At 43.8% G+C, this 26,274-nt stretch overlaps 1 protein-coding gene across 3 annotated transcripts in view; it reads right to left on the reverse strand.

Annotated features, from left to right (window-relative positions):
• The window catches only part of MAD1L1 (mitotic arrest deficient 1 like 1), a 348,651-nt gene that overhangs the window by 117,877 nt on the left and 204,500 nt on the right, over nt 1-26,274 (reverse strand). For all 3 annotated transcript variants that reach the window (XM_038151270.1, XM_038151271.1, XM_038151272.1), the window contains one exon: nt 5,288-5,495. In XM_038151270.1, coding sequence (XP_038007198.1) covers nt 5,288-5,495 — 208 coding nt within the window. The remainder of the gene's footprint in view (nt 1-5,287; nt 5,496-26,274) is intronic.

Here is a 26,274-nt window from a genome sequence, read left to right on the forward strand (position 1 = left end):
ATCAGTGCACAGCAAAGCACCAGAGGCAAAGTCAAGCTGTTTATTAACTTCAGATGAAATTGGGATATGCAGAAAGCAATTTACTGAGATACAGGCAGGGCACAAAGGCTAACATCCTGCTTTTAACATAAGTCCCTTAACATCTGAAGGCAGCAAATGCCCTGGACCTTTGTGTCTCTTTAGAACAAAGGCGATTCCTTCAGAACGAGCGAAGGGGAACTGGCAGGTTAAACATAAGTGACAGAAGGGCCACCTAATGAATCCTTCCTGTGCTTCAGGATGACACTGAAGGAGAGCTGCCCTCTGTGCACTCACCTGGCCCGAGCCCATTTGAACAGTGGGATGCTGAGAGCACTGGCACAAAGTGAGGAATGGAGGCTGCTCTGCCACATGTGCACCCACCAGCAGCTGAGGTCATGGAAGGATCCTCCATCAGGTGGACTTGGTTCTCTTTCACAGGTGCAGCCCTCATCATGTGTGGATTCCCTACACAGATGGCAGGAAGCACCAAGGCTTCCAAGCACCAACAGCTCAGACAACTGTGGATGGAGAACAGCAACTTCTAAACTCCATCTGCTCCTTTTTTGTCACCTTCTGTACTCAGAAACACATTCATCAGAAGCACAAGCACAGTGGGACAATGACAAATTTTACTGTCCCTGGCTTGTCACTTCAACAAGATTAGATTATTTTAATATTAATTCATTACCCAATTTAAATCCAATTAAATAGATTTTACAAGGCCCTGGCATGGCTGTGATGCTGGGGACAGCCCCTGCTGAATGCCAGGTGTAGCATCTGTGTTAGGGCCAAACACCTGCCTCAGAGTGAGACTCTCCAGTCCTTCATCAAAGATCCCCTTTTCCCACTTTTTTCCTATCAAGGGGAAAAGGACACTGAAACCATTGAGATGGATGAACAGCTTTTCTTTTTGGTGGGATTATGCTCTGGAAAATAGTTCCAAAGTTCTCCACAGATGGTTGAAATCAGAGTTGATTTCCCCGTCTTCCTTCCTGGTAGGGGTGCCAGCCTCTCTCTCACCAGAAAGAATATTAAAAGCACTTTTCCTCTTTCTCACAGGGAGAAGCTGCATGAAGAAAGGAACACTGTGGTGTAGCTATGGGATAGCAATAAATCATCAGAGCTCATGGAAAATTTGCATTACTACATGCCTTTAGTCAGGAACCAGCTTCCATGGATCATCCATTCCTACCTTCAGATGCATTACCTTTAAGATAGGAACACAAATGGAGATAAGGAGCACCTGAACCATTCTCTCATTTCTACCTATGCTTTTAGCTGCCACCTACATACTTGCTTGCAAGCAAGACCCAAATCCATCTCTAGCAGTGCCAGAAATCAAGAGGTCTACCAGGACCCCACAGGGCAAAAGAAGAAAGATCTAAACAGAAATGGCCTGGAGAAAAATGGAAAAAAAATAGGAAAAGCTATGGAGATGGGAGAAAAAAAGTAGAAGATGCAGACTGAAATACAGAAGGGACAGTGGAGGGAAGGTGTGAAGAGCACGGGAAAGGGAAATGCAGAACTGGAACAGATTTCAGATCTGTGCAGCAATGCCCTGTGCCACCTTTCCAAAGCTGTCACAATCTGCATCCCTGTTTTTGAGGCAGGAGGACTCGGAGTCTCTCCCCATATGGCTGTCTGACCTTGGTGCTCCCTGCTCTTACACAACCCAGCAGAGGAGCACAACACTCACAGAGCTCCAGCCCACACCTGAGTGCAGCACCTACAGCCCTGCCCCCCCAGCACCCCAGGAGCCTGCACTGCCAATCTGTATTTTGGAAAAGGACGGGATGTTGTTACAGCTCTCCATAGGTCCTCATCTGAACAGAGACTATTATGGCATAAATGAGAGGAAAGGGCCACTGAACCACGTGGCAGGTTGCCAGGCTGTGCTGCAGCCTCCAGCAGTTATGCTCAAAGAGATTTAAAGTCCAGCATAACCTTGATTTTTAATAGAGTCACATTTAATGAGCTTTAACGTCCACAGTAATAATTTTCTTATTACCTACGCAGGAGTCGGAAATACAATCAGAAGAAATGTGCTGCACTCCAGTCCAATGAAGGGATTTAACAATGGCCAATACATTATTATCAAAACCATCAACATCATTGTCCTTAATGCCTTTTTTTGGTTGGTATAATTATAGTTCTGTGAACCATAAGCATAGCTGTTGCATACCACATAAGCTTGCTGGATGCATCAAACCTGGCTGGTTGGAGGCTACCCAAATCCCTCACCTCGCCAAGCAGCCAGTCAGGTTATATGGCAAAACAGGACAATAAAATCTTACATTTACCTCTATCTGTCTAAAGGCAAAATGCAAACTTACATATGACCTCTGTCGTACTCCCAGCTTTTATCCACACTCTTCCTACTCTGTCCTTGCTCTCTCTTCACCCCATTCTGCTCTGACACCAGGGACCTCCCACCTCAAAAGCTCAGAGAAGTGAATTTGCCTCCTGTGTGTATCACACAAATGAGCAAGATAAACAGATGGGGACTGCAGCTGACAGAGAGGGGTGCAAGAAAAACTCCAATTCTTGTTATTTTTGTACAGAAACAGCTTCACAAAGCTCACAGAAATCCGCTCCCTTATCATGCACAACAAACCTCCCTCCCTGGGGTAGCCAATTGGACAGTGACAAACAAAGCAGAGAGAGTTTCTGCCACACGCTCCCCACTTCACACCTTGAAAATACACTGAAGCAGAAGGCATGTGGCAGCTGTTCCTGTGGGCAGAGGTAAGAAAACAGCAAAAGCTGGATCTTCCATGTCTTATCCAGAAGGAGACAGTGTGAGTTTTCTGGCCGCACGAATCCATGTTGTTGAGCCACTGCTGAACAGCTGCTGCATCCACACTGCAGATGCAGAATGGAGTCAATGCAGAAACGGATGCAGCCTGCACAGCACACTTGATCAGCTGCCCCAAACCCACTGGGAGCTCTCCTTGCCCCAACAAGGAGCCCAAGTCTGGCATTCACCTTGCTAATTTAAAGCCAACTCAGAATAACCCAGAAACCTTGTGGTCAGCACTGTAACACCCCCTCAGCATCTCTTCACATCCCAACATTTGCATCTGACTGTGCTGCTGAATGCTCCCGCAGCAGAAATGAGAGTTTAGGTGCCTTTATGACAATGTACCCTGCGCATGACAGTGATGCACACAAGCACATCAGCTACAAGAATGCCCAAGATCTTTCCACATAACCTGGCTTCCTATACCTTCACCCTGTCCTCAAAGCGAGTCATCCACAGGACTGCTCCAGCCTTCAACAGCTTTTTCCCATTTTGTTTACAAGAATCACTTCCAGATGCACTTATAGGCACTCTGAGAATCCAAAGGGCCCTCCTGTGACTTTGGTAAACGACACTAAGTACTTCCCACCCTCCTAAGTTCTGAATGTGATGCTCTCTTCCATCTGAGCTAGTTACCAGAAGTCAGAATGATGTAGCTTGGGACTGGGGTAAAAGGAAAAAAAAAAAGCATCATATACATGAGGCTGGAAATACCCTGAAACCCAGCGAGCTGTTTGTTTTCCTGTTGGAATCAAAGGCAGAAGAGAAAACAGCTTTAAAAATGCATCCCTTCTGAGCTAACGACAAACCTGGTAACATCCCAGCACAGAGGCACCTCACAAACAGCTAAAAGCAGCTGCACAGAAAGGCAGCAGAATAATAATTCTACCACATGACAGAGGCACACGTGAGGAGCACATTCCCCCAGAAGAGATGGTCTAATTACTGCAGATGATACCCCAGAGGTTCATCCATCAGTGACAGAGACACGGGGCTGACCCCACCTCTGCAGCCTCTGGGCCCTGGACCTGCAGCATCAGATGTGCCTGGTGCTCAGGGCATAAGGACAGACAAGGGCACTGGGCAGCTGCATCTACTGCAATTTAAACACCTACAACACAGTGCATTTCAAATTGCAATTGCACTGCAAGAGCTATCCCCAAGAACTGCCTGCTGGGGGTCTGAGAGTGGAAGATACTAATAATAGTTTTTTTTAAATGTTTGCCAAGTGTTCCATGCTTATGCATCTGTTAGAGCATCACTAACAGGAGTGACAGAACTGTCACTTACTTGCAACGTGCAGTGAGCTCTTCACTTTATAAACCACCCCATCTGCACTTCACACCATCATATTTTTAAGGCTATATAGTACCATAATCCACTATGAGATACTGGAACAAACACATTCTCAGCAGTAATAAAGTGCCATTGTTTGAGTGATGGGAAAACAGACAAGCTACTTTCTGAGAATTTCTGTTTCATAACAGAGAATGATGTTTTCTTCTGTGCATTTTCTTTAAACCAGGGCTCTGCCCTTTGGTGGGTCTGAAGTCTCCAGCACTTGTGACCTTTGGGTAAAGCTCTGCTCTTTCAGTCTCATCTGATGGAGGATCCTGACCCCCAGACGTTGACCAAGTACATGCAGTTGGGACACACCAGCTTTGCTCCACACAGACCTTCAGTTCTCTTTCACTTTTCTCTTCTCTAACAAATTGTTCTGAGGCCATGAGAGAGTTACAGCATTAACTTCTCCAGGGCTTTTCAGCATAACTTGATTCTGCCTGGTCTCTCACAGCGTTACAGATGATGGGTTAGGCTTTATTGATATCCTTACCTTGATTTTGAGAGTCTGAGAGCATGTCTGGAGGTGCTGATTTTTGGGGTTGCTGTCCTAAAAAGTGTCACTCACGTATGTGAAAGGAAGACAGACTGCACTGGAGTGCCACAGATTCTGTGAAACGTATTTAGCTCAGTGAAAGATGTACTCTGCCTTCATGGAGTATTGAATGCAGCTGTGATTAATGGGGCACATATATACTGATAAACAATATTAATTTGTTTTAAGCCAGGTCTGAAAAGATTTCAACCACTTGCTTCCCTGCAGCTATGAAAGTTATTTCCTGCTGTCTGTACTACCTCAAGGGCTAAACCAGCCCTGAAAGGAAGGAAATATTTCCTTTCACTCTGTCAACAGCACCAGCCTATGAAGGCTGTTGGTATTTCATTCATCATGAGCAAATGATATGAATTATTATTATTTAGCCTTACCACCCACCCTCTACCATGCTGCCACAGGATTGCCAACACACATCCACTCTCTCCTGCATCAACCCTGCTTTTTTCGTTTTCCATATAACCACTCCATCAAGCACACTGTCTGCAATGCCTCCATCTGCTTCTGCACTCAGTTCCTCTGGCAACACAGATGAATAAATGCATCCCCAGGACCAGAAGCCAGCAGCCTACCTGCAACTTCTTGTGGGGACTGAAAACCCCCAACTCCTTCCAGATTCCCCGAGATGGAGCCACCTCCTTTGAGCACCCGCACGAGCTCCCGCAGCCTCTCACACTCCTCCTGCAGCTGCTGCTGCTCCTCCTTGCGCTGCTGCTTGGCCAAACTCATTGGGTTCATGCTGAAATGGAGAACTTTGGTTCTGCTGGGGTCGTAGTCACCCTGGGTGGCAGAAAAAAAAAAGCCAAAAGTACACTGAGTAACCAATCCAACCTCCAAGTTCACCCGGCTTGTATCACTCTGCGAAATAAAAAAATGTTACAGCAGAAATAAGGTGACATTTATGCAGTGACAAAGTTTGTGTTGTTTCCCCTTCTCTTGCTATTCCATCTTCAAAAAAACCCTTGAAACAAGGGTTGAAACAAGGCAAAGCAACAGCAAACAAACAAAAAATAACCAAACCAAAAAACCCTACTGAAACACCCCACTTAACAGAACGCATTCCCTGGCTGATACTTCCACAGTCAAATTTAACTCCAGAAATGAAGTTTTATAGCTGTATTTAAAATCTCTTGATGGCAGGAGATTATAATGAACACCCAAACACACCCTTAAACTACAGCAGGACACCCAGTGCCAGCCTGATTTATTGCTCATATGAGCCAGCAACATCTATGGCATCCAAAGGTGGAGTCATCAGCAAGTTGTATCAGCTCATCCCAAGCAAGGGAACAGATATTCCATTCCTTTTTTCTCAGAGGAGAGTTGTATTTACAGCAGCTTCAATAGTCAGTCAAGCCCTAAGATGGCAAATTAATATTCTTTCAAAGCGATAGGAAAACACTGATGTTTCATTTGTGATTTCAGAGAGACAATTTTCATATAAACTACAGGAAGCCTCACAAGCATAAATGTAGTAAAACATGTGCTAACGCTGGCTGCCACGGCACTCTGCCCAGCTGAAACCCTATAGCAGTGCCTGCATAAAAAGCTATTTTATATGGTAATATTTTTCCTTCAATTAAATCTCGGGACCTAAAGTGATTTTGTAAACATTAATTAACCCTCAAGAGCAGCATGAGGTAGGTATTATCCCAATTTTATCATTTCATTTCCATTAAAGACGTGATAGAATTTTATGTGGGGTTTTTTTCCACGCAAACCAGAGCAGAGACTGAGTGACTTCATCCTGCACTGCTGGTCATTGCTGGTAAGAGACCCCAGAAAATCCCACTCCCAAACATCTTTTATTGAAAAGATTCTCTATTCTCATAATGTGAAGCTCTTCATCAGGCAGTGAACTGCTGAAACTCACTGCCCCAGAGCCTGGCAACAGACACACAACAGCATCAAAAATGGGTTTGACAAATTCAAGGACAACAGCTTCATAACTGTGCCATGCCAGGGAGAATCTTCCAGCATCTCTGGTTGTTGGAAGAGGGCTGGGGTGCATGGACAAATCTGTGGGCTTTCACAGAATAACAGCTTCTATCATTGAGGTCAAAGGTGCTCTTCTGGGATTTTCTTCCCAGAGATGAAATAAAAGAGGAGTGTGGTGGTTCCTCATAACTACTGTGACAAACCAGTGTGACCACAGCTGTGCATCTGGCTAGGAGATGTTCCACAGTGTAAGTGCAAGTTACAGAGAAAGGAGGTCACATGTGTATGACCCAGGCCACAAAGGGGTGGGAGGAACTCCCAGAGGTCTGTCCTTGTCCAAGAGCTCACTCCAGGGAGCTGGGAAGACTCAGGCATGGAAACCTCGAGTCCCTTTTCCAGGTGTTTGCAGTCCCCACAGTCAGGAGTACGTGGTCTCCCAACCCTTGGCCACACACTGAGCAGGTGATGCATGTTCTCCTACTGCCCAAGCCTCACTTCAGTGACTTGAGGAACACCTGGGAGGGCAGCAATGCCCTGCAGCCTCACAGCAACACAGCTTTGTGACCCCATTTCCATAGCCAGGCTGAGACAAATCTCCCTTAATTGCCAATCAAGCAGCTCAGGCCAAAAGGAGAAACTATCCCACCATCAGCCTTGATCAAAAGAAATTCAGGTGAGACCTGAAGGACACAAGCAGCATCTTGGAGATATCAAACAGAGGGAGAAGGAAGACAGCTGCAACACCAGCTCATTAGATATATTTTCCCCAGCACACACACTGGCATTTACAAACCTGCTTTTGCACTCAGCTCGTTACCTTCTCCTGCTATTTGCACTCCAGGACTCCTCCAGACAGGTCAGGGCACTCCTCCCTCTCATGTTTGTCTTTCAAGGGAAGAGATTCAACTCCAAAGTTTGCAACAGGGCTTACTCTGGCTTGTAGGAGGATGCTCCAGTGTCAGCTGTGGATCCCAGTCTTCCTTGGGCAGCTGCTGGTGCTTCTGACCAGCTGGGAAGGGCCCTGGCCCTGTCTCCCTTGCCAAGGTCAGGCAGAGCTCACAGCTCCTCATGCTGGCTGCCAGCACCATTCCAGCTCCAGTGCAGGGATCCATTGCTGCAGACACAGCAGCAGGATCCCTGTGTGAGGAAAGCCTTGCACACCTGGAGACTGCTGCTCTCTCCCTCCCAGGGCTGCTGTGACCCACTCTGCACCAATGTTTTTATTCTGCAGGTTATTTACCCTTTTTCATCATCTATATGGCCTTTCTACAAAGCCCAGCCATGAAGCTGCAGTGCTTTGGCTCTTACAGATCTTTCAGACCATTTATCCTCCCCTTTCATAACATGCCCCCCTTGAAAAAGCTTGCTCTAAAACTCATCACCAGGACTCAGCCTTATTTTCAGGATTCACCAGCTCTCCTCAGCCCATCAGTCTGAAGCTTCACTGAGACAAGAGAATCTCTTAAAAGCCCACAGTGCAATGAAGGCAGTGGCAGAATCCAGCTCATTTAACATTTCTGGGAGATCACTAACATATTTGCTATGCTACTCACATTTTTGGGCTAGGGGCAGTAGCTTTCTCTTTCTTCTACACAGCACACATCAAACCAGTACATTTCTCCCTACAGCTAAAATATTAGTGCAGCTGGTTTATATTATAGCAATGCCTAAAAGAAACCAAGTGAGACAGGGATCCCAGCCTGCCAGGTCCTGTACAAACCCCACAGGAAACTTCCAGCTAAAGCCCAAAAAAGCAGACAGCAAAGCCTGAAGGTGCAGTATGTGAGGGGAGTGCAGGTATGGAAAGATGCAGTCTCTGGTTCCAGGTTCCTCAGCAGCATGGCAGAAAAGAAAACACACCTTCAGAGCTGCTCCTCCTCACCACCAGACCATGCTGCCACCTCACAGTCACACCAAGCAGTCTCCAGGAAATTTACTGGCACTCTCTGGAGTTTCACATAAATGCAGGAAGCTTTCCATGGAAACAGTGCAGACCAGAGGCAATGTCTGATGAAAGGGATGGGTCTCATGTGTAGGTAATATAGAAAGTCAAAACAGTATCACAGCTTGGGACATTTGGAACGTTCTCCTAAATTTCTGAAGGTTGAGGGTGGCTTTGAGTCATGAAAATGAGTGGTTTAGAGTTGGGTCTATGAAGACCCATGGCTGGAAACTGCTAAATATAGGAGACAGCAAAGTAGCATTAAAATCTCCCTAGCATTTGATGGACATGAAACCCTAATGCTGGTAGGAAAGCAGGGACGGAAGAAAGCAAACAACATCCTCCTGGAATCCCTTTCATTCTGGAAAATGTAAATTGCTGTTTTTCTCTGTCAACTGCACTTCCACCTACAATAAATTAGTCTTACTGATCATAATTTTATCCTTTCAGTTGTGCAGCAGAAGCCTGGAGAATTGTTTCAGGCACTGGGAGAGAAGACCTAAAACAGATTTTCCCATTTAGAAAATAATTTCTAATCTTGGGTGACAGAAGAGGAAGACCAAACAGTGGCATTTGAAAGGCAGGCACAGAAGAGACAGCCACGTTCCTTGAACAGGAGCTGGGACTCCCCAAACAGCTGCCCAGGCACAGCTCCAGATGCTGCTTCTGTGCTGAACCAACACATGCAAGGAGGTATTGCTTAGCAGAGTTAAAAAGCATCTTGTAACAAATGGTAATGTATCCCTGGTTTCTCCAAGAAGCGTGAAAATCGTGCTGCAGGTTCGGAAACTTGGCCTGAATGGGAGCTTTGACCAAATCCATTTAAGCTCATGGTGCCTTTAGAAGGAAATGTGGGACATTTGGGCAATGCAATTGATGTGTGACCTACAGAGCTCTGTTGGAAAGCCATCCCATCCCTGGCTCATTCAGCAGTAACTTGGTAGCTTGTTTTGCTCATCAGCACATCACAGCCAGTGTCTCAGAAAGCAAAAATAACACATTACTGCCAGTTTCTCAGCAGCATCCTCTCTTTACCCCTGCTTTCCAATACCTTAAAAAACCTTAAAATACCAGAAATTTTACCTTAAAAACCAGAAATTGTAGAGATTCTGAAGAGTAAATTACTTTTTAAATTACTTGGACTAGAGAGAACTGCTGGTGTTCATTGATTCTTCTTTTCAAAAATAACATTGAACAAGTAATTCAGATTTTCAAAAAAATGTACAGAGACCTTCAATTTAGGGGGAAGCAATAAATACCTTGATTGATTGCAACCAAACCTGGTTGGCACTTAAAGTGAATTACTCATTCCTGAAAAGCAAGATGTTAACTAGTTGATTTGGTGTTTAAGGCAGCAAAACCTTGGGTTTTTGGCTCTCAAAAGGGCACTGGACATTTTATAGAGATGATTTGTTGATTTCACGTGTCAATACGCTCCACAATTTGTAAAATAATGTTGTTTTGATGCATTATCCTCAGCATTCCAGACATATGCCCCAGGGTTTCCATAAGGGAAACTCATGAACCACCCCATTGCTGCTGCCCCAGCTGTGGAGTCGCTGTGTGAGACAAACACTGCAGATGCCACACACAAATATTGGCTTAATGCTGTATGTTCCAAGCACACTCTGGCAGAACTATTTAGTGAGACTGCCTATCAATAAACTTTCTGACAAAAGACTATGGAAAAAAGAATTTGCAACAGGGCCAATTTGTTATCTAGAACTGAGGTACAAGCTCAAGTCAGATGCTGCTGCCTCCCCTCTCACTTCCATCTTCCAGCTTGAAAAAAAATCACCCCAGGGAGATAATTGTGCTGATGCTATGTGTCATTTTTTAAAACTATATTATCACCAAACAGTCAGCATGTTGGTCTACGTGTTGAAATTACAGCTCAAAAACTTCTTAAGTAATCTGCCCATTAGGGAAGAATCAGTCAAGTGCCAAAGCAATGAATGAAGACAGGACTGCTTTAATCTCTGAGAAACAGAAACTTTTCCTTTAGAAGAGGAGTTGTTTAGAAGAACAATGAAAGCTGCCAGTGACAGCACCTTGAAAAGGGATGAACTTATTTTGGCATCTCTCCTCCTGGTTGTTTGAAAACTGCACAGTCCCAATTCAGCGATGTCTTTCTCCAGGAGCTATAAAAGCTTTTCTCTCTACTCCACTCACTTTCACAGGCACACAGTAAGAATAAAGTACTTAAAACCATGTGGACCACTTTACATTTGATGAAACATTCAGTGCTTAACAACTCCATTTAAGGTCTCCTCATCTGCTGCAGGTATTTCTGATCAGAAGGTAGAGCTGCTAGCAAAGGGAATAGTCTCCATTGGTGTGAATATGTTTATCTAACATCACTAATGAAATTAAAAAAGTCCATCGATCCCAAAAAGAGGCACTGACTGTCAGGATACAATGTCAGCAGGCACTGTGAAGAACTTTCAGCTGACTTCACATTCTCACAAGCTCCTTCTGTTTAACGCTTTGGCAAGCAAAATCATCAAAACCCATAGATGGGGCTGACACGCACTTAAGTACCTCATTTTTTCAGTCTTGGTATCTATCAGCCTTAAAAGATTGTGATTTCTGAGCAGCACAATAAATTCTGGTGGAGCATATGGACAGCTGAGCTTAATCACTGCTGGCTGGCAATACAACAGCTTGTGCTTGGCCCTGCTGAGAAAAGGCTGGGGATTGGAAGCTCTTCAAGGAAAGGACCATTTCCTCCTCACGCGACTCTCGTGCACAGTGAGAGCCACCCAAACACTGCTGCCTCCTGAGCTAAGGAATTTCTTCCCATGCTGACTTCTTAAGAGAGAAATCTCCAAGGTTTCTGGACTGGGACATGTTATTCAGTACTGGAGAAGTTAAATAGAAATGATTTAAGGAGCTTAGTAGATAATATCAGCTTTAAATGGGTCAGTAGTTACCTTGGAAGAATTGTTGAAATAAAGACTGCATCTAGCTGTAGGAGACAGATGGGAAAGTTTCTTATGTACAGATATAAAACATAAAGCATCAGCTGGGGGGATGGTGGAAGAGACACGTTTGAAAAGCATCCAACTGGCCAGGGAATGCTCTTACTTCCATTTACTACCTCTTGTAGGCACAAGAGTAGCTTAAATTGTAAACACTAACACACAGCAAGTAATTTGGAATATGCAGGTGGTCAGTGTCCAAAACTGAACTTTTGAACTCTTGAGCAGGGGATGGTACTTCACTGCTGGCACAGCCTGGTGGTACACTTTGGTAAATCCTGGTCTAAAACAGAGGTGGCACATCTTGAATCCCCCAAAGATAGGCCAAAATGGGACAAAATCTTTCTCAAGGTTTCTGGCTGGTCTTTTACTGTGGCAAGCTTCAGCTACAGAATTCTTGCAAAATCCATGTTTCTGATGCTAAAAGAGCTGACACTGCTTTTGGGGACCTGCGGGTTTGTTCCTGGGATTCAGCGCCTCCTCCTGACCATGGATCCTTTACACAGCTCAAGCATGCCTTTCCCAAGGCTTGAGGTTTCTGGAATGACTGCCTGGCTTCGCTGCAAACATGTGGTATTTGTGGGTAAACACAGCCACACAGGCTTTGCACACAGCTAATGAACACCCCGTTGCTTCCACTGAATTATGAAAGCAGACAAGTCACATATCATTAGAAGTTGTCTTTGAATGTGTTTATCTTCAGCTTACAGTTAATGGCTCAGCATTTATGTCAAGAATTGTCTGCTGTTAGTCCTGCATCAATACCCATTGGAAATTTCACTCAAAGATGGAGAAGAAAAAAACAGCGGGAAGGCAAAATTGGAATTTATCACCTGAAAGGCACATGCAAGGTCCCCAACAACTACAGCTCTTGTAGTAGTAGCTTATTAACTAGAGTCTGCCTGGTTATTCAGGTGGGCAGCTTCTCCTGATCTTCCTAAATTTTAACTTTAACAGTTAAAAAAAAAAAAATTGGTTACTCAACTCTCTCATGCAGAAGGCTATTGGAGAAATTTCTGTACCCAGTACAAGGCAGCCTCAGAAAGCTTAATCCCACCTCAGGAAATGCCATTTTAATGGAAATTCTGTTTCTTGGTTTTATTCTTTTTGTTTCTTTGCTCAGGCTTGTTAAAGTGATTAGAGTAATACCCAAAGTAAACTGCATCCCAAAGAATTCCCTCTGTACCCAGGGCACAAAGCACAGCACGCTCACCAGCCCCAGCTCCCTCTGTTACACAAGATAACCACACCAAGGGATCTTTAAAGCCTGTGGAACAGGAGCTGTATTAACAAAAATGGATTGCAAAGATGAGACAAAGCTAACTAACAAATAAGCAACAACCACCACCTGCTCCTTGTAGCTTTGCCAGTATGTGCATGCTTGACATCAGAAACAGTTGGGGGGGGAGGTGGGAATGAAAAACAGAAGGTGCTGGATGTTGGGAAAAGGCTCATTTGTTCCCACCAGGTCTCATGGCACTTCCCTACCCTTTTTCTCTCTCCATGTTTTTTTTTTTTGTGTGTGCATCTGCACACACACAGCACTGAAACCTGGCAGCAGAAATTCACTTGGGCAACCTTTCCATCGTTATCTTAGCCAGTTCTTAGCACAACACCTGCTACTTCTGCAAAACAGGAAGATCTTTCTCTTTGCCCAGGTGATGCTACCTCTTATTCATACACCTTGATGCAGGCAACCTTCCACCGCTGGCCTCCTGAACACCCACGTCAGTCACTTCCAGAACAGTGCAGACACTCTGTGTTAGCCTGAGTTATGCCTCTTCACCCCCAGCACAACAGATTCCACACCCTTGCTCTCAGGAGCAATGAGTAATCCCACACCACCTTCCCCACTCCATTAGCAAGGCCACCTGGAACAGCTGCTCCTCCCACAAAGCCTTCTACAGGGGTTTTTCTGTTCCTTCCTGAGCAGATCTTCCACAGTATCCACACTCATTGATATTCCTCCCTATGGCCTCTTTCACCACAGCATCTACAGCAAATTAGCAATGAGACAGGGGAGGTGGCTGGAGTTAGGCTGTATCACAGACAAAAAAAGCTCTAATCACCCTAATCACACTGTTCTAACACCAGACCATATCTCTGGGTACAACATGTAACACATTTTGGACACTGCTACAATGGGAGTAATAAAATAAAATGTCTTAGCAGTGGTGTGGAAGCCCTTCAGGTACAGTTTTAAAAGGAGACCTGTTTTCTGTATCTCTTTCAAACGTGTTCTTCCCTGGAGGATGCAAGGCTGTAATTTGCATTGAGTGAGGCATTCAGATGAGGTCTGGGATGCAAACAAACGTGACAAGAAGGTTAAGAGTCAGGACGGAGAGACATGGAATGGCATGAAGCTGGGATAATCTAAAAGAAAAAATGCATCCAAATGTTCACTGTCCTTTTCAATTGCTGCTCTTCCTTTTATTGAAATGGAAGAAAATCATAGTCTGCTCTAGGATGGTTCGTTACCACCTAGAGACTTGAATTCCAGGGTTTCTACACTAGTTTTTTTCAAGTCAAGGATTCCTGTCTTTCCTGAGAACAAAGTCCATAAAAAGTTGCTATTATTTACAGTCTAGTAGCGTGCAGAGGAGACCTGTGCTGGTTCAAAAACCTCTGATAAAGACACTGAAAATAAAAAGCACATAGGTTCTGAAAACAGCCCCAAAGAGCTTATAGTGTGAGTTATAAAAATTCCTTTTCAGAGATAAGTCTTAACTTTATGTGGTGAGAAATGCTGGCTCTCACAGATCTGAATTTCAAAAAACCATTCTATCAACTTTCCCATACAAAACAAGTAACTTTGGTTGAGAATATTGTTGAGAGGTGTCAGACCAAATCCAGGTTTTCAAGAGAAGTACACAGTTTACCAAAAAGTTTAACTATTTCTTTGCTGCTCTCTTTTTTATTCTGCAACATGCACATACAGTTACTGTTCAGCAGACCAGAAAGACAAGAGACACTTGAAGTGAGGTTTTTTTTGTAGTATTCACTCCAATTCAGATATTCAGCCACTCAAAGCTTTCCTTCCTGACAATGCTCTATAAATCCTGCTTTAATGCCTCCATAATTCTGTGTTTCCTGTTAAAGCTCGACTTTGGAATTAATTTGGATGGTAGTTCAAGGAGAGATCCCAGATGAGAAAAGCAACACAAATTGGCTGTGCTAGACCAGGACCCTCAATATCCAGATAGGAAGGGAAGAGTCAGAATGAAGTATGACAGAGAGGTCCTGCTTTCAAGACTTTATAAAGCAAAGTGAAACTGCAATGTAATAGGATTTTCCAGTTAATGGATCTCATTAGCAAAAAGCAAAACCTCTACGGGTATTTTTTTAGATACTATCTGGTATAAAAAGAAAGATGCATAATTAAAAATTATGTAAAAGCCTTCATGGAAGCATCAAAGTTCATCTGAGCATATAAAAGCCTTAAAAACAAGATACAAGAAGTGCTGTCGATCACATTATGTATTTGTACAGCAAACACAGCGCACAGGCTGGATGCTGAGGTCAACCACAACAGCAATGCTGACTCTCTAAAGGCTTTAAGTGCACCAGGACATTTTGATCCTGTAATTTAATGCATAGAAAAGTACTATTATATGTCCTTGTCTAATTCCAACCTGGCAGGGTACAAAGCAAACCCACTGCATCTGAGTGAATGAATGAGCACCCTCAGCCTTGGCTGCCCCCCTGAGCTAACCCACCACCATGACCAGATTCCTGCCTCAAACTGGAAGCATTTCCACTCAAAGAGCAAGTCAAGTTCCCTTTCCCATCGCACAGAAACCGTGACAGACACAAGTGCTTTGGAGGACTCATTTCTGACAGTCTCCTGGAGCAGCTGGGCAGTATCTGAGTGGGATTTACAGCAAATGTGTTGCAGGTTAAACAAGCTCCAGTGCAGCCTCTCCCTGCGCAGGGTTATCGCCTCCCACACGCCTTCTGCTGTGGCCAAGCAGACGGGAAAAGGAGGAAAACAAAACATGTCCCTGCCACACACTGAGGGGAAGAGCAGCTACAGCACAACTGCCAGGTTTTTTTCATTTTGTTACTGTCACTTCACAGTGATGTAGTGGTTGTCTTGCCCCTGGGGAGAGCTCATCTTCCCCAATATCACCTCAAAGTCCAACCAGGTACAGGTAGAAAATCCTCTAGTGAAGGATAATTGCATAGAGGGAAAAGTGAGAAAGCTTCCAACATCTCAGAAAAAACATGTATCCATGTATATACTATCCTTTTATCCATGCAGTCACCTACATTACTCACCATGAGGAGCCACTGCAGGTTCCCTTAGCTTTGTTGAGCAGCAGAACCCTCTTCTGTTTGTTCTGCTCTTTCTCAAGTAAGAGACCTGAGTGTCTAAAACATCCAAATATCGATTCAGTGGTACATTCTCTTCTATCTCCTCAGGGCAAATAGACAAATGTTTGGTTTTCCCTCCCTTTTCACCATTTTATGAGGTTAATTATTTTTTAAGTTTAAGCAAGTTGTAGGTTCCCTGATGAAAAGAGCCCTTTTCTCCTTTTCTAGGAGCATGAAAAAGGTCTCCTCCATCTCCTTCCTCCTCCCCACCTTGTGATGGTTATCTTTTTGCCCCAGGTTTCCTCATCCAATTCCTTGGAGAGCTGAACTCTGCTCCCTTGGTCCCTATGCAGAAGGGCATCTCTTTGTCTCCTTTCACTCCTTGAATATTAAAAGTTTCTACAGACTTGGGATTAACAAACATTAGAGATGTCCCAGGCAGTGAGAACAGGGCTGTCATGGAAGAGGTTGCTGTGCATACAAAGAAACCCTCAACAAGAAGAGTCAGCAATGCAAGGAGAATTAACAAGCACAGTTAAATAACCCTAAATCCTCATGCATATTTATAAACTACATCACATCAAAACTAAATCAATACCCTCACTAGTTACATATGGCCTGAGAAAGCAAGAGCTGGTAACTTGGTTGTGCTTTGCCCAACCAAGACAAGACCCAGAAAGTCTCCACATAGGAGTAAATTCCTGGGCTGTGAAAGGGGAATTTCAAGCTGTAACATCACAGGGTAAGATGAAGCAGAGGGGAGAGAAAGAGCAGCCATCCACAGATGGCACAAGGAATTCACCTGAGTCTTGGAAATGGAGCAAAATTTCAGTTTAAACCCTTCTATTCCTATGACAGAGAGAAAACCACCTCTGGCAAGAGAACAGTTTTCACAATTTCAGCAGCATCTCTGTAGGTGACATAAACTACACCCCCCAACATTTCATACCCCACGTGCTGGGTGAGACTGTTCACATGGGGACTTCCATCAGCACAACCATCTGCTTAAACTTCCCTTCTTGGCTTTCCCTGGGGGAAAATACTTCTTTGGTTGCCTGCAAAGCTTCAATTACTATTCATGTCTTTTCAAGTAAATGCAGTTTGAACCAAAGACATAGGAAACTGCTTTATAAAGTCACACTGGGATCACCAACCCATTAGCAAAATGTCTCTGTCAAACATGCTAAACCTGACTTACATCACTTCAACCCCAACAACACATTTTCCTTATTCAGGCTTAGACTGCTGTGAAGTTGAGCCAAACCCAATTTGAATCTACCTTGAAATATATTTAGTAGACACAACTGTCCAATCCTCAGCGCATGACTTAATGGTCTGAAATACAACTGTCCTGCCTCCAGTTTGATTTTATTTCACCAGTTTTACGTCACTGTGCTAATGGACTGGAGAGCAACCAGCACATTTTGCACAGAGATGTGAAGGGGCAATGATTTTAAATTTCACTGCCAGGTTTTTCCAGAATTATGACTGCCAGGTCAATCTCTAAACTGTTAAGACCCTACAAAACCTCCTTCAAAACACAATACTTCCCTGCTGCATAAAACTCAGGCTTTGATTTTTATCATCACTTTCCTCATTGCTAACATACATCACAGCATTTTTATGAACGAAAATGGTGGATGAGGGGAAATTCTACTTTTCTGGTGTTTCTCAGTGAGAACCCAATTCTCCAGCCTTCGTGTAACAACCCAGGGAGGAGAGAGCAGCTCAGCCTTACACTACAGCTACCACAACACGCTCCTGCACTGTGGTAGTTACTTCTTTCCCATTAAGTTTTAATTAGACAACACATGCATAACTTGGAAACACAGCCTGGCTGCAGATGAGAAGGAATCTTTTCAAGTTCATTTGAGCAAACCTGAAAGAGAGCCTTCCTGTTCTTCTCTAACCACAGATTTTTAGATGGCATCTTTTAGCACACAGTCACCCTGAATTTCAGGGGTCAGACCACATTTGCTAGGGAGAATGCAATTTTCCTTCCTTGTAGGAACTACCTGGTCCTTTTTCAAATTTCAGTTAACTGTTTTGTTTTTAATGCAGTTTTAACTCATTAAAATTACAGCTACTTCAGCTGCACTCTTTGGTGGTACGGGGTCTCCAAGGGAGTAAAGGTATTTATTGAGTTATTTTCATGAGCCGAACGCCAAAATTGTCTTTGGTGTGGAATATACTGACAGAAAACAGGGATTTTCTGCCTGAAACTGAGAAGTAGACAAGCACCTTGGAATTCATTTGACTGAACCAGCAAAGAGTGGCCTCAAGAACAACGATAAACATCTCAGTTGCATACATTTAGACATTTTTATCCTCCAGCAGGTCAACAGCAGAGGAAAAAAAGATCAAGAGGGGTGATAAAGGAAAAGCACATTTGATGTTAGTGATTTCAGAAAAAAATATTATTTTCTGTAGTCACTGTGAAAGGAGTACAAATCTCTGCCATCGCCTTGCTTAAGAGAGCTCAACAATGCTTACATTTCACTTGAGAGGAAATATCTGTTTTCATTATTTCAGCCCGCTCAATCACTCCTCCTCCACTTTCTTCTCCAACTTCAAACCTTGACTCGGATGTATTCACTTACTGGAGTTTGCAAATTGCTAATCACCCATTGGCAGTATTGATCTGCACGTTTTACTGCAGTCAGAATGAGACAGCACTGCCTGGCGAATAGACTGTGAAGACTGAAAAATGAGATTAACCAGCTCGCCTCATACAGATCGAGTTATCTGCTGCCTTGTTTGCTTTTCATGAAGCTTCCAGAATGCAGCAAACTGAATCTCCTTAACTCACAAGACAGGGTTGATACATAAGTCCATTAGAAGAAAATATCAGAAAAAGCAAGTAACACAATTTCATGGAAAACAGGTCTTGTCAAACAGACTTGAAGAGATTTCAAGTCTAGTTAACTAAGATAACTGTGTTGACACAACAGAATAGGAATTCTGTAATATATTTGCCTCGGTATCAAAATCCCATTTTCTTTTAAAACCAGCATGATGCAAAATCAGACTATGGCAGTTTTTAAATGGCCCAAAAGCTGAGGAACTAATAGTGACATTTCCCTGTTACTTTCCCAACAAGAATTGCTTCTTTGGCCGATCGTATGCAGCACACATTCTCTAAGATACATAAGAAAATAATACAACCTTACTAAAATATGCAGATAACACAAAGGCAGAATTGTAGCAAACAATAAAGCCCACAAAGATAGCTTAGAAATCTGATTGTGCCAGGCACAATCATTCCCTATGAATTCAAATGCACCGTGAGAGATCCCAGAGAGCAGAGCAGTCTCAGGTACAAAACACAGCAGGTACTTTCCGGGAGACAGTGTCTGTGAGGAGGTCACAGCTAATAACTAAGGGTTACCTCTAATTTAATGCTGTGGGGAGAAAAAAAAAACCAAGGAACAGTCAGATTCTTTATGTATCATTGTGTAGGAAGGACTAAAGAAACACTACTGTCCCTGAAGGCAGCGCTGATGAGACCCCTACAGCGATAACACACCCAGGTGAGGTGGGCAGGCATGACAGTGTTGTTGAAAATTAAGGAAAGTGGTGAGAAGATTTCCATGAATGATTCATGGTCTGAAAAAACACATCTTCCTCTGAGAAATTAATGGAAATCAAACTATTTCATTTGCTATGGAAAGGGCAGAAGCAATTTGATCTGGGTTTTTGGTGGAAATCTGACACTAAATGGTTCTTTAATGCAGCAAACAAAAGCGTAGAGAGAACCTGATAGCTTCACTTCATGGTGAATCCAATGAAATGGAAATAATATATATTTTTAATAGGGATGGCTAACCAGGGAAACCAATACATTGTCTGTTACTTAGTGTCTTTAAATCAATATTTGATATCTTATTAAAAAGAGTCTATGGAGTCACTGGGCAGATTTCTCTTAAAACTGTATTTTTGTGTTATATCAGACTAATGGGTATTCTTTTTGGCCATAAACCTCTTAATTCAACTCATTCCACTTCCCCCAATTCAAAAAAAATGTGTTATCCAATACTTTTACCCATTCTCTCTCATATCATTAATTCCCCCTCTTACTTTATAAGCCTCCAGACAATTCTGTAACTTCAGCGTTTATTCCTCTTAGACATAACAAGAACTTAGATGTTATCACTGACAGTTTAATCTTTTTCAAGGAGAGTTTTAATTTGTAGAGAAATTATATTAGAATCAATGCCTCTAAATATAAAAATACTTTCAAATCTATGTTCATTTCAATACTCCAGAGCGGCAGGGCTGCTCAAATCCTCAGGTGATAGAAAATCAGAATGACACTTAAGACCCAGCCACTGAGATTGTGCTTTTTTTCCCTGAAGGAAATGTCTTTCTCACAGCTGTAACGACAACTTGAACACGTGGATGCTGATCCACACAGATGTAATCCAGCTCATTGGAAAATTACAAGGATTATTTGATGTTAAAGAGTGCAAAAAAATCAGAGAATGGAAATAGATCTGTCACCTGCCATCTTTTTTGATCTCTAGGCTTTACATTAGGGAGTGTCCCATCCTGATCTAAAGGGCAGAAAGCCAATTTAAGAACTATTTTTCTGGGAGATGATGAAGGGAGAAACAAAGATGGACTAAGATGTGAAAGCTCTGCAAGTCTCAAAACACAAACACACCTCTATCTACAACACTCCTGCCCACGTGTACACGTTCTTTGTAAAATAACCATTCTGCACACACGTTCACCCCCATTAAAGAAGCTTTAACTAACTATCTCTCCCATTTCCACCCAACATCCCACTGCCAATCTCCCACCCACCTCCCACAGCTGCCCCGTGAAGGCAGCACCTGACATCAAATCTTGAGCACTTTTGGGGGGGGGGCACTTGAAGGATTGCAGAGTAGAAGGGGAGCAAAACAGCAAACACTTTGAAAATGCACAGCTTCCTCCTGTAATCCTGTATTATTTCTGCACCAGCATGCACCAGTCACAGTAACAACAACATGACTGTTCTTCATGTGCCTCAAGCACAGTTTCAGACAGATAAAAATTTATGGTTCTGCCCTGAGGAAAGACCGGGAACATCATGACCATGCCACACTGGGAAAGCCAGCTTCACCAGCCAGCTGCACACTGGTCTTCTGCAACAGATAAAACCCAGCCCACTACTCTCAGGCTTTGTTCCTCCCAAGTACCTCCTTGCCACTGCCAGTAATTCTAACCCACATTACAAATACAGGAGACCATAAAATGGTTGCCTCTCTATACTAATAAGAAAAAAAATCACAAATATCTCTAGTTCCTCAATACATGCCTGGTTTCTCTGCATCCATAATAAGCTTGTCCACATTCAACTTGAAAATACTATTCAATTTTGTGAATTCTGCCTGGATCCGTACCAACCGCAAACTCTAATTTGTTTTCTGAATGTTATCTCAACTGTAAGAACTGATCAGTGCCTTCACTTCAGCTCTGCAGCCTGGATATTAAGTTAAACCACACACAAATGTGTTTGCCTCTCTCAAAAGCTGTTAAATGAGATAGCCTCCTATGGAAAAAAAAAAATGGAATACCACCTGGCAAAGAACAAGGAGTGCTGCTCTGCCAGGTGAGATGGTCAGCAAATTTTGGGTTACCAGGCTGGGCAGACCATGTTACCTCTGTGAAGATCAGCCAGCTGTGCCCAAAGAAGTCCAGAGCTGCTCCAGGCAAACCTAATTGTGCCAGAATCTGACAATGGACTGAACCTGGTAGATTTGGACAGGTGGAATAGATGCTCAAAAGAAATGTGTTACTGCAAAACCTTCTTCTTTCAGAATTGTTTCCCTCCCTCTGTGATCTCCAAACCACACTGTGCCAAGAGGCACTGCTGTGGCCAAGGGCCTGAGCATCTCCTTCACAGCACAAGTGACCACATTTCAGGGGCATTATCTACAGATTCCACAGAAGCCACTTACACTCAGTCACACCCACAACAGAGTTGGAAGTGGCATCACCTCCTGCCTGCCAGACCTGTGCACCACCAACACCCCGGCCACATCCCCAGCTCTGCTTTGGCACCATCTTCTTCTTGCTGCTGCTGAGCTTTCTCTTTCTGCCTCTCCCCCTCATGATCATTTACATGGAGGTTTTATTTTTTCAGAGATAAGCTTAACTGACCAAATATAAATAACTGAAGAAGAGAGCCTGAGTTCTGAGTTTTTTTGCTTGCAACAACCTTATTGCTAATTTGGGCTTCTGTCAGGGATGGGTTTTGTGCTACCACAGAGACCAGACAACCTTTGCATTCAAGAGATTAAAAACTTGTTCCAGTGTTCCTGACACAGGGTTGGGGGTGGAGAACTCCTCTTATTGTGGGTAAGTCACTGTGCTGCACTGCCAGCTCTCATCTGGGCAGCTGCTGCCAGTCCAAAGCATTATCGCCACTGAAACAGTCATGTGCAAATAGAGTGCAACAAGCACCCTCAAAGAACAAAGTACTTGAAGGCAGAAGATGAATTAAAATCCAGTTTTTTGTATATTACTTTCTACAAGTGAACTCTCAAGCACTCAGTCTCTAAGCTCTTGAGAAGGAACAGTAGCTGAAAAATCACAGGGACACAGGGGAGCAACAGGGGAGTGGAGTAATGAGAGATTTGTCTGCTAGTGCCAGCATTTCAAAAGACAAATTTTACTTCTTTTCAAACCAGACAAATATTTTCCAGTTCTCTTTCAGGAAATGGGAACATGCAGATTGACAGCAGACCCAAGGTTGCTTAAACCCTGATCTATAACCTGGCTGCCAGGGGATGCTGCAAGGGATTTGTAACCTTCAGCCTAGGCTGGTGTCTCAGACATGCAGCAGCCTTTGAGCAGCTATGACAGGCATCCCAAACACTGCAGAAAAAAGGGAGTTGGTGTAGGGGAGAGGAACTGGAGGAAGAGGATGCAGGTGGTTCCTGTGCAAAGCACAAGCAATGAGAGCTGAGAAGGCTCCTCCATGGGACCACACTGTTCCTCTTAGCCATAAGCAGATCCCTCCTAAGAAAACCAGCATGAGGTAAGGTAAGATATTCCAGACTCAATTTAAATGGCTCCATCCCTTGCAGTCACATTGACCAGAACCACCTGAAATCTCCATTTATCACCTCCCTATTTTAAAACTAATCGATACCACTGCAGGACAGCAACTTTCTGTATAAGTAGAAAACAAGATGGCCTGGAGCCCTGGGAAATTCTCCCTGCTCCCCACCAGCTCAATACCTGCTCTGATCCTGCATCGTGCACAGCCAGGGCTGTAACGTGGCCTTAAACAATGCAGCAGCAGCAACTACTTTGCTTCCAGCAGCTCAACAAGCCTCGAGCTGTGAGAAGAGAAAGAGCCCCCTCTGCTTGCTTCTCCACAGCAGTGTGTGCACGGGACCAAGGGTTTAATCAAAGGGAAGGGAAGGAGTAGGTGGGATGTAGGAGCTGTAAGTGCTGTTATAAACCCATGTGTGCATTCAGAGAGTTTGGAAGAGGAGAGTGAATACCCGAGAAATGGAAAAAGGTGCAGTCCACAGGCATATGCAGCTCTTCAGCTGTAATTCGTGGCGTCCAGGAGGCTAAAAGCTTGTGAGAATGAGGGACTGAGTTGAGCTGTACTCTGTGGGCACAGGCAGCAAAATGCTATCAACTGTCTCCTGAGAGTTTTTAAAGGTTTGTCAAGAGAAGCTGGGAAGGAAGTTAACCAAGGAAGGTCCCCGAGACAGAGACAGAGGGTGGCAAAAGTGTAAGAGTATAAGGAAAAGATGAGAAAGAATTTGTGTGCCCCCTTGACCCTCCTGGCTTTTTTCAGCTGCATAATTCCTGTGGTTGATGACCTGGTGGTTTGAGTGTCAGAGCCCATCTGAAACTTGTCACCACAACAGCCTATACTGATGGTACTTCCAGAGGAGATACGCCCACTGGGAATTAAATATCCTGGCACAGAAAGGTTTTTAAATAACTCTGCTCTTTCCTTCATCCCGTACTAGTAGCACGCACATTAAAAATAGCTGAGGAGCCACGCACACTAATAACACAAACCACAAGTGTTTGCATTAAGTTTTACCAACCTCATATGTAAATCAGCCCATAAAGGCTGGTAGCCCGTTATATACTATTCAATTACTACAGCAAGCATCCATCCTGTGCCTTTCACAGTGATCTGTAGCCTGGAACAGGTTCATAAACAGCTCAGAAAGGCAGCTGCTGTAGATTTCACTTAACTCCTTATCTATCTGCTTTAAACGGATTAAATGACTATGTCATTAAAATGCTCGAAGTAAGCCTTTGATCATAAACTTCTCATCATTTTACAGTTATTGAATCTGATCCCTAATGAATCTTATTCTGCCATATTTCTGTCTCAGCTCCCGGCCTTGCTCCCCATTAGTCCTGCTTGCTCAGTCCTAATACAACTGCTTTGTATGCCTGACCACTGCCTCCTTACAGCCCTCGATCGTAGCTGCTGATTGCCCAGCCCAGAGGAAGGATGAAGTGCAGGAATTTCATTTGAGGTAGGGTCAGAAGGAGCGAGAAAATAATCCACAAAATACCAACCACACCAAACACCCTCTCCATATTCACTGCACAGCTGCGTGACTGCAATTCCTTTCCGAGGGCCCTGCACTGAGCAGAGAGGGGGGCTTGGGCACTGTGCTCTCCAACATCTTACAGACAAAAAGATGTTTTATTTTCATAGTAAAGGGGTACAAGGAAAAAAAAAAACCACACTACCGAGATCAAGGGATTTTCTGCCACAGCACACCAGCAGATTTTAGCAGCTGCAATGAAGGATGCCCCTGATGTCAGCATGTGCAGAGGAGGGGGAAAGCTTGTGGTGTCCAGAAGTGCCCCAGCAACAACACCAGACACCAGCCCATGTCTAAGCACAGCAAGTGGAAAGCCATGGTAGATCCTGGGAAAATTGGGGGAGACAAAACATCCAGTGCCCTGGTCCATACATGAGCCAGTAGGGTTGGTAGCAATCAAAGGAGAACAAATGTTTACTGGTCAGCAATGATAGCTAGAGATGGGGACCACTGAGGTCATTCTGCATTCCAAGTTTTGCTCCAAACTCAACCAGGCGACAAAACCAGCTATTAAATGTGGTGCTAAATCTCATTTTGTACCAGTTTAGTTTTGGCAAATCCAAGGGCCCACACACAAGGGCTGGCAGGAGGGATCTGCAAATATTAAAGATGATAAACAGAGAGGGTCTTCTGACCCTACTATAAAGTAGACTTTATAAAAGTATTTGTTTTCAATATTGGTATACGACATCCTGAGTCCCTGTATTCTCTCCTTGAAAAGAAGAAAACCATGTTCTGAAATTTCAGAATTTAGTTCTTTCAAGGGAAGTTCATTTCCATCAGGCACAACAGGAAGAAAATGCCCATGAATTCATGTCAAGCTGTCATTCAAAACAATGGAGACAAATTCTATGGTGAGAGTAGCTTTTATCCTTCAGTATCAGTAGGCACAAAAGGGAAAAAAAGAAGGTCCTTCTAGTAGCCACAGGAAAGGAAAGGTACTGTGCAATGTTACATGAGGACCAAATGCTTGTTTCAGCTGTGAACTCTATTAAAGTCACATGAAAGTGTTAAACTGTATGCTGAAAACTGCATGTTTGATATGGAAGAGGCCCATTATGTCAACTTGCAAAGTCCTTGCCAATGCAGCAGACTGACTAATGTTAATCATTCTGTGTTCTAATTATCTTACCATTATAGCAATTTCCCTGATGATCATCCTTCTTTTTTTTTCCCCCCATTTTGCTGTTGTTCAGTGGTTTTCAATGATGCAGGCTGTAAGGCTTGGACCACCTCTTGGCCATTTGAGTGTTTCCAAAGAACACACCAAAGGGTGTGCTATTATCTCTCTCCATCATTCCCTCGGCTTTCCAGGACATACTTCACACTTCTAAACAAAAGGATGGGAAAGAGGCAGATGCTGCTTTGCTTCTGTCCCCTCAGATGCTGTGCACTGAAACAGATTGGCTGTGGAACCCTCCCAGTTGCCCCAGTGCTAACCTCTGCTAGCACTGGTCCTCTGGCAGAGCATCCCAGTGTTGGCTACGATGGGACAGCAGGAACCAGCATCTTTGCTGTCACCCAGCTGGAGTGAGACTGCCTTAGTAATTGCAGCAGAGCAAGAATGGATTTAATTTATTTTCTGCTCTATTCCAGAGAGAGAGAGAGAGGGAGAGAGGCCAGATTTACCCAGTAGCCTCATTCCTACCCCCAGAGCATGAATTACTTGCAGATTTCACAGTGAGTAGATAGAAGCAGGGACACAAATTCCTAGAACCAAGGAAGTGATCGGTCTTTTCTGCCTCATCACCCTCATGTACATATTGTGACATTTTAATTAGCTTCCCCCATGTCTGACAGAC

This window comes from Motacilla alba, chromosome 14, assembly GCF_015832195.1.
Source record: "Motacilla alba alba isolate MOTALB_02 chromosome 14, Motacilla_alba_V1.0_pri, whole genome shotgun sequence".
NCBI lineage: Eukaryota > Metazoa > Chordata > Aves > Passeriformes > Motacillidae > Motacilla > Motacilla alba.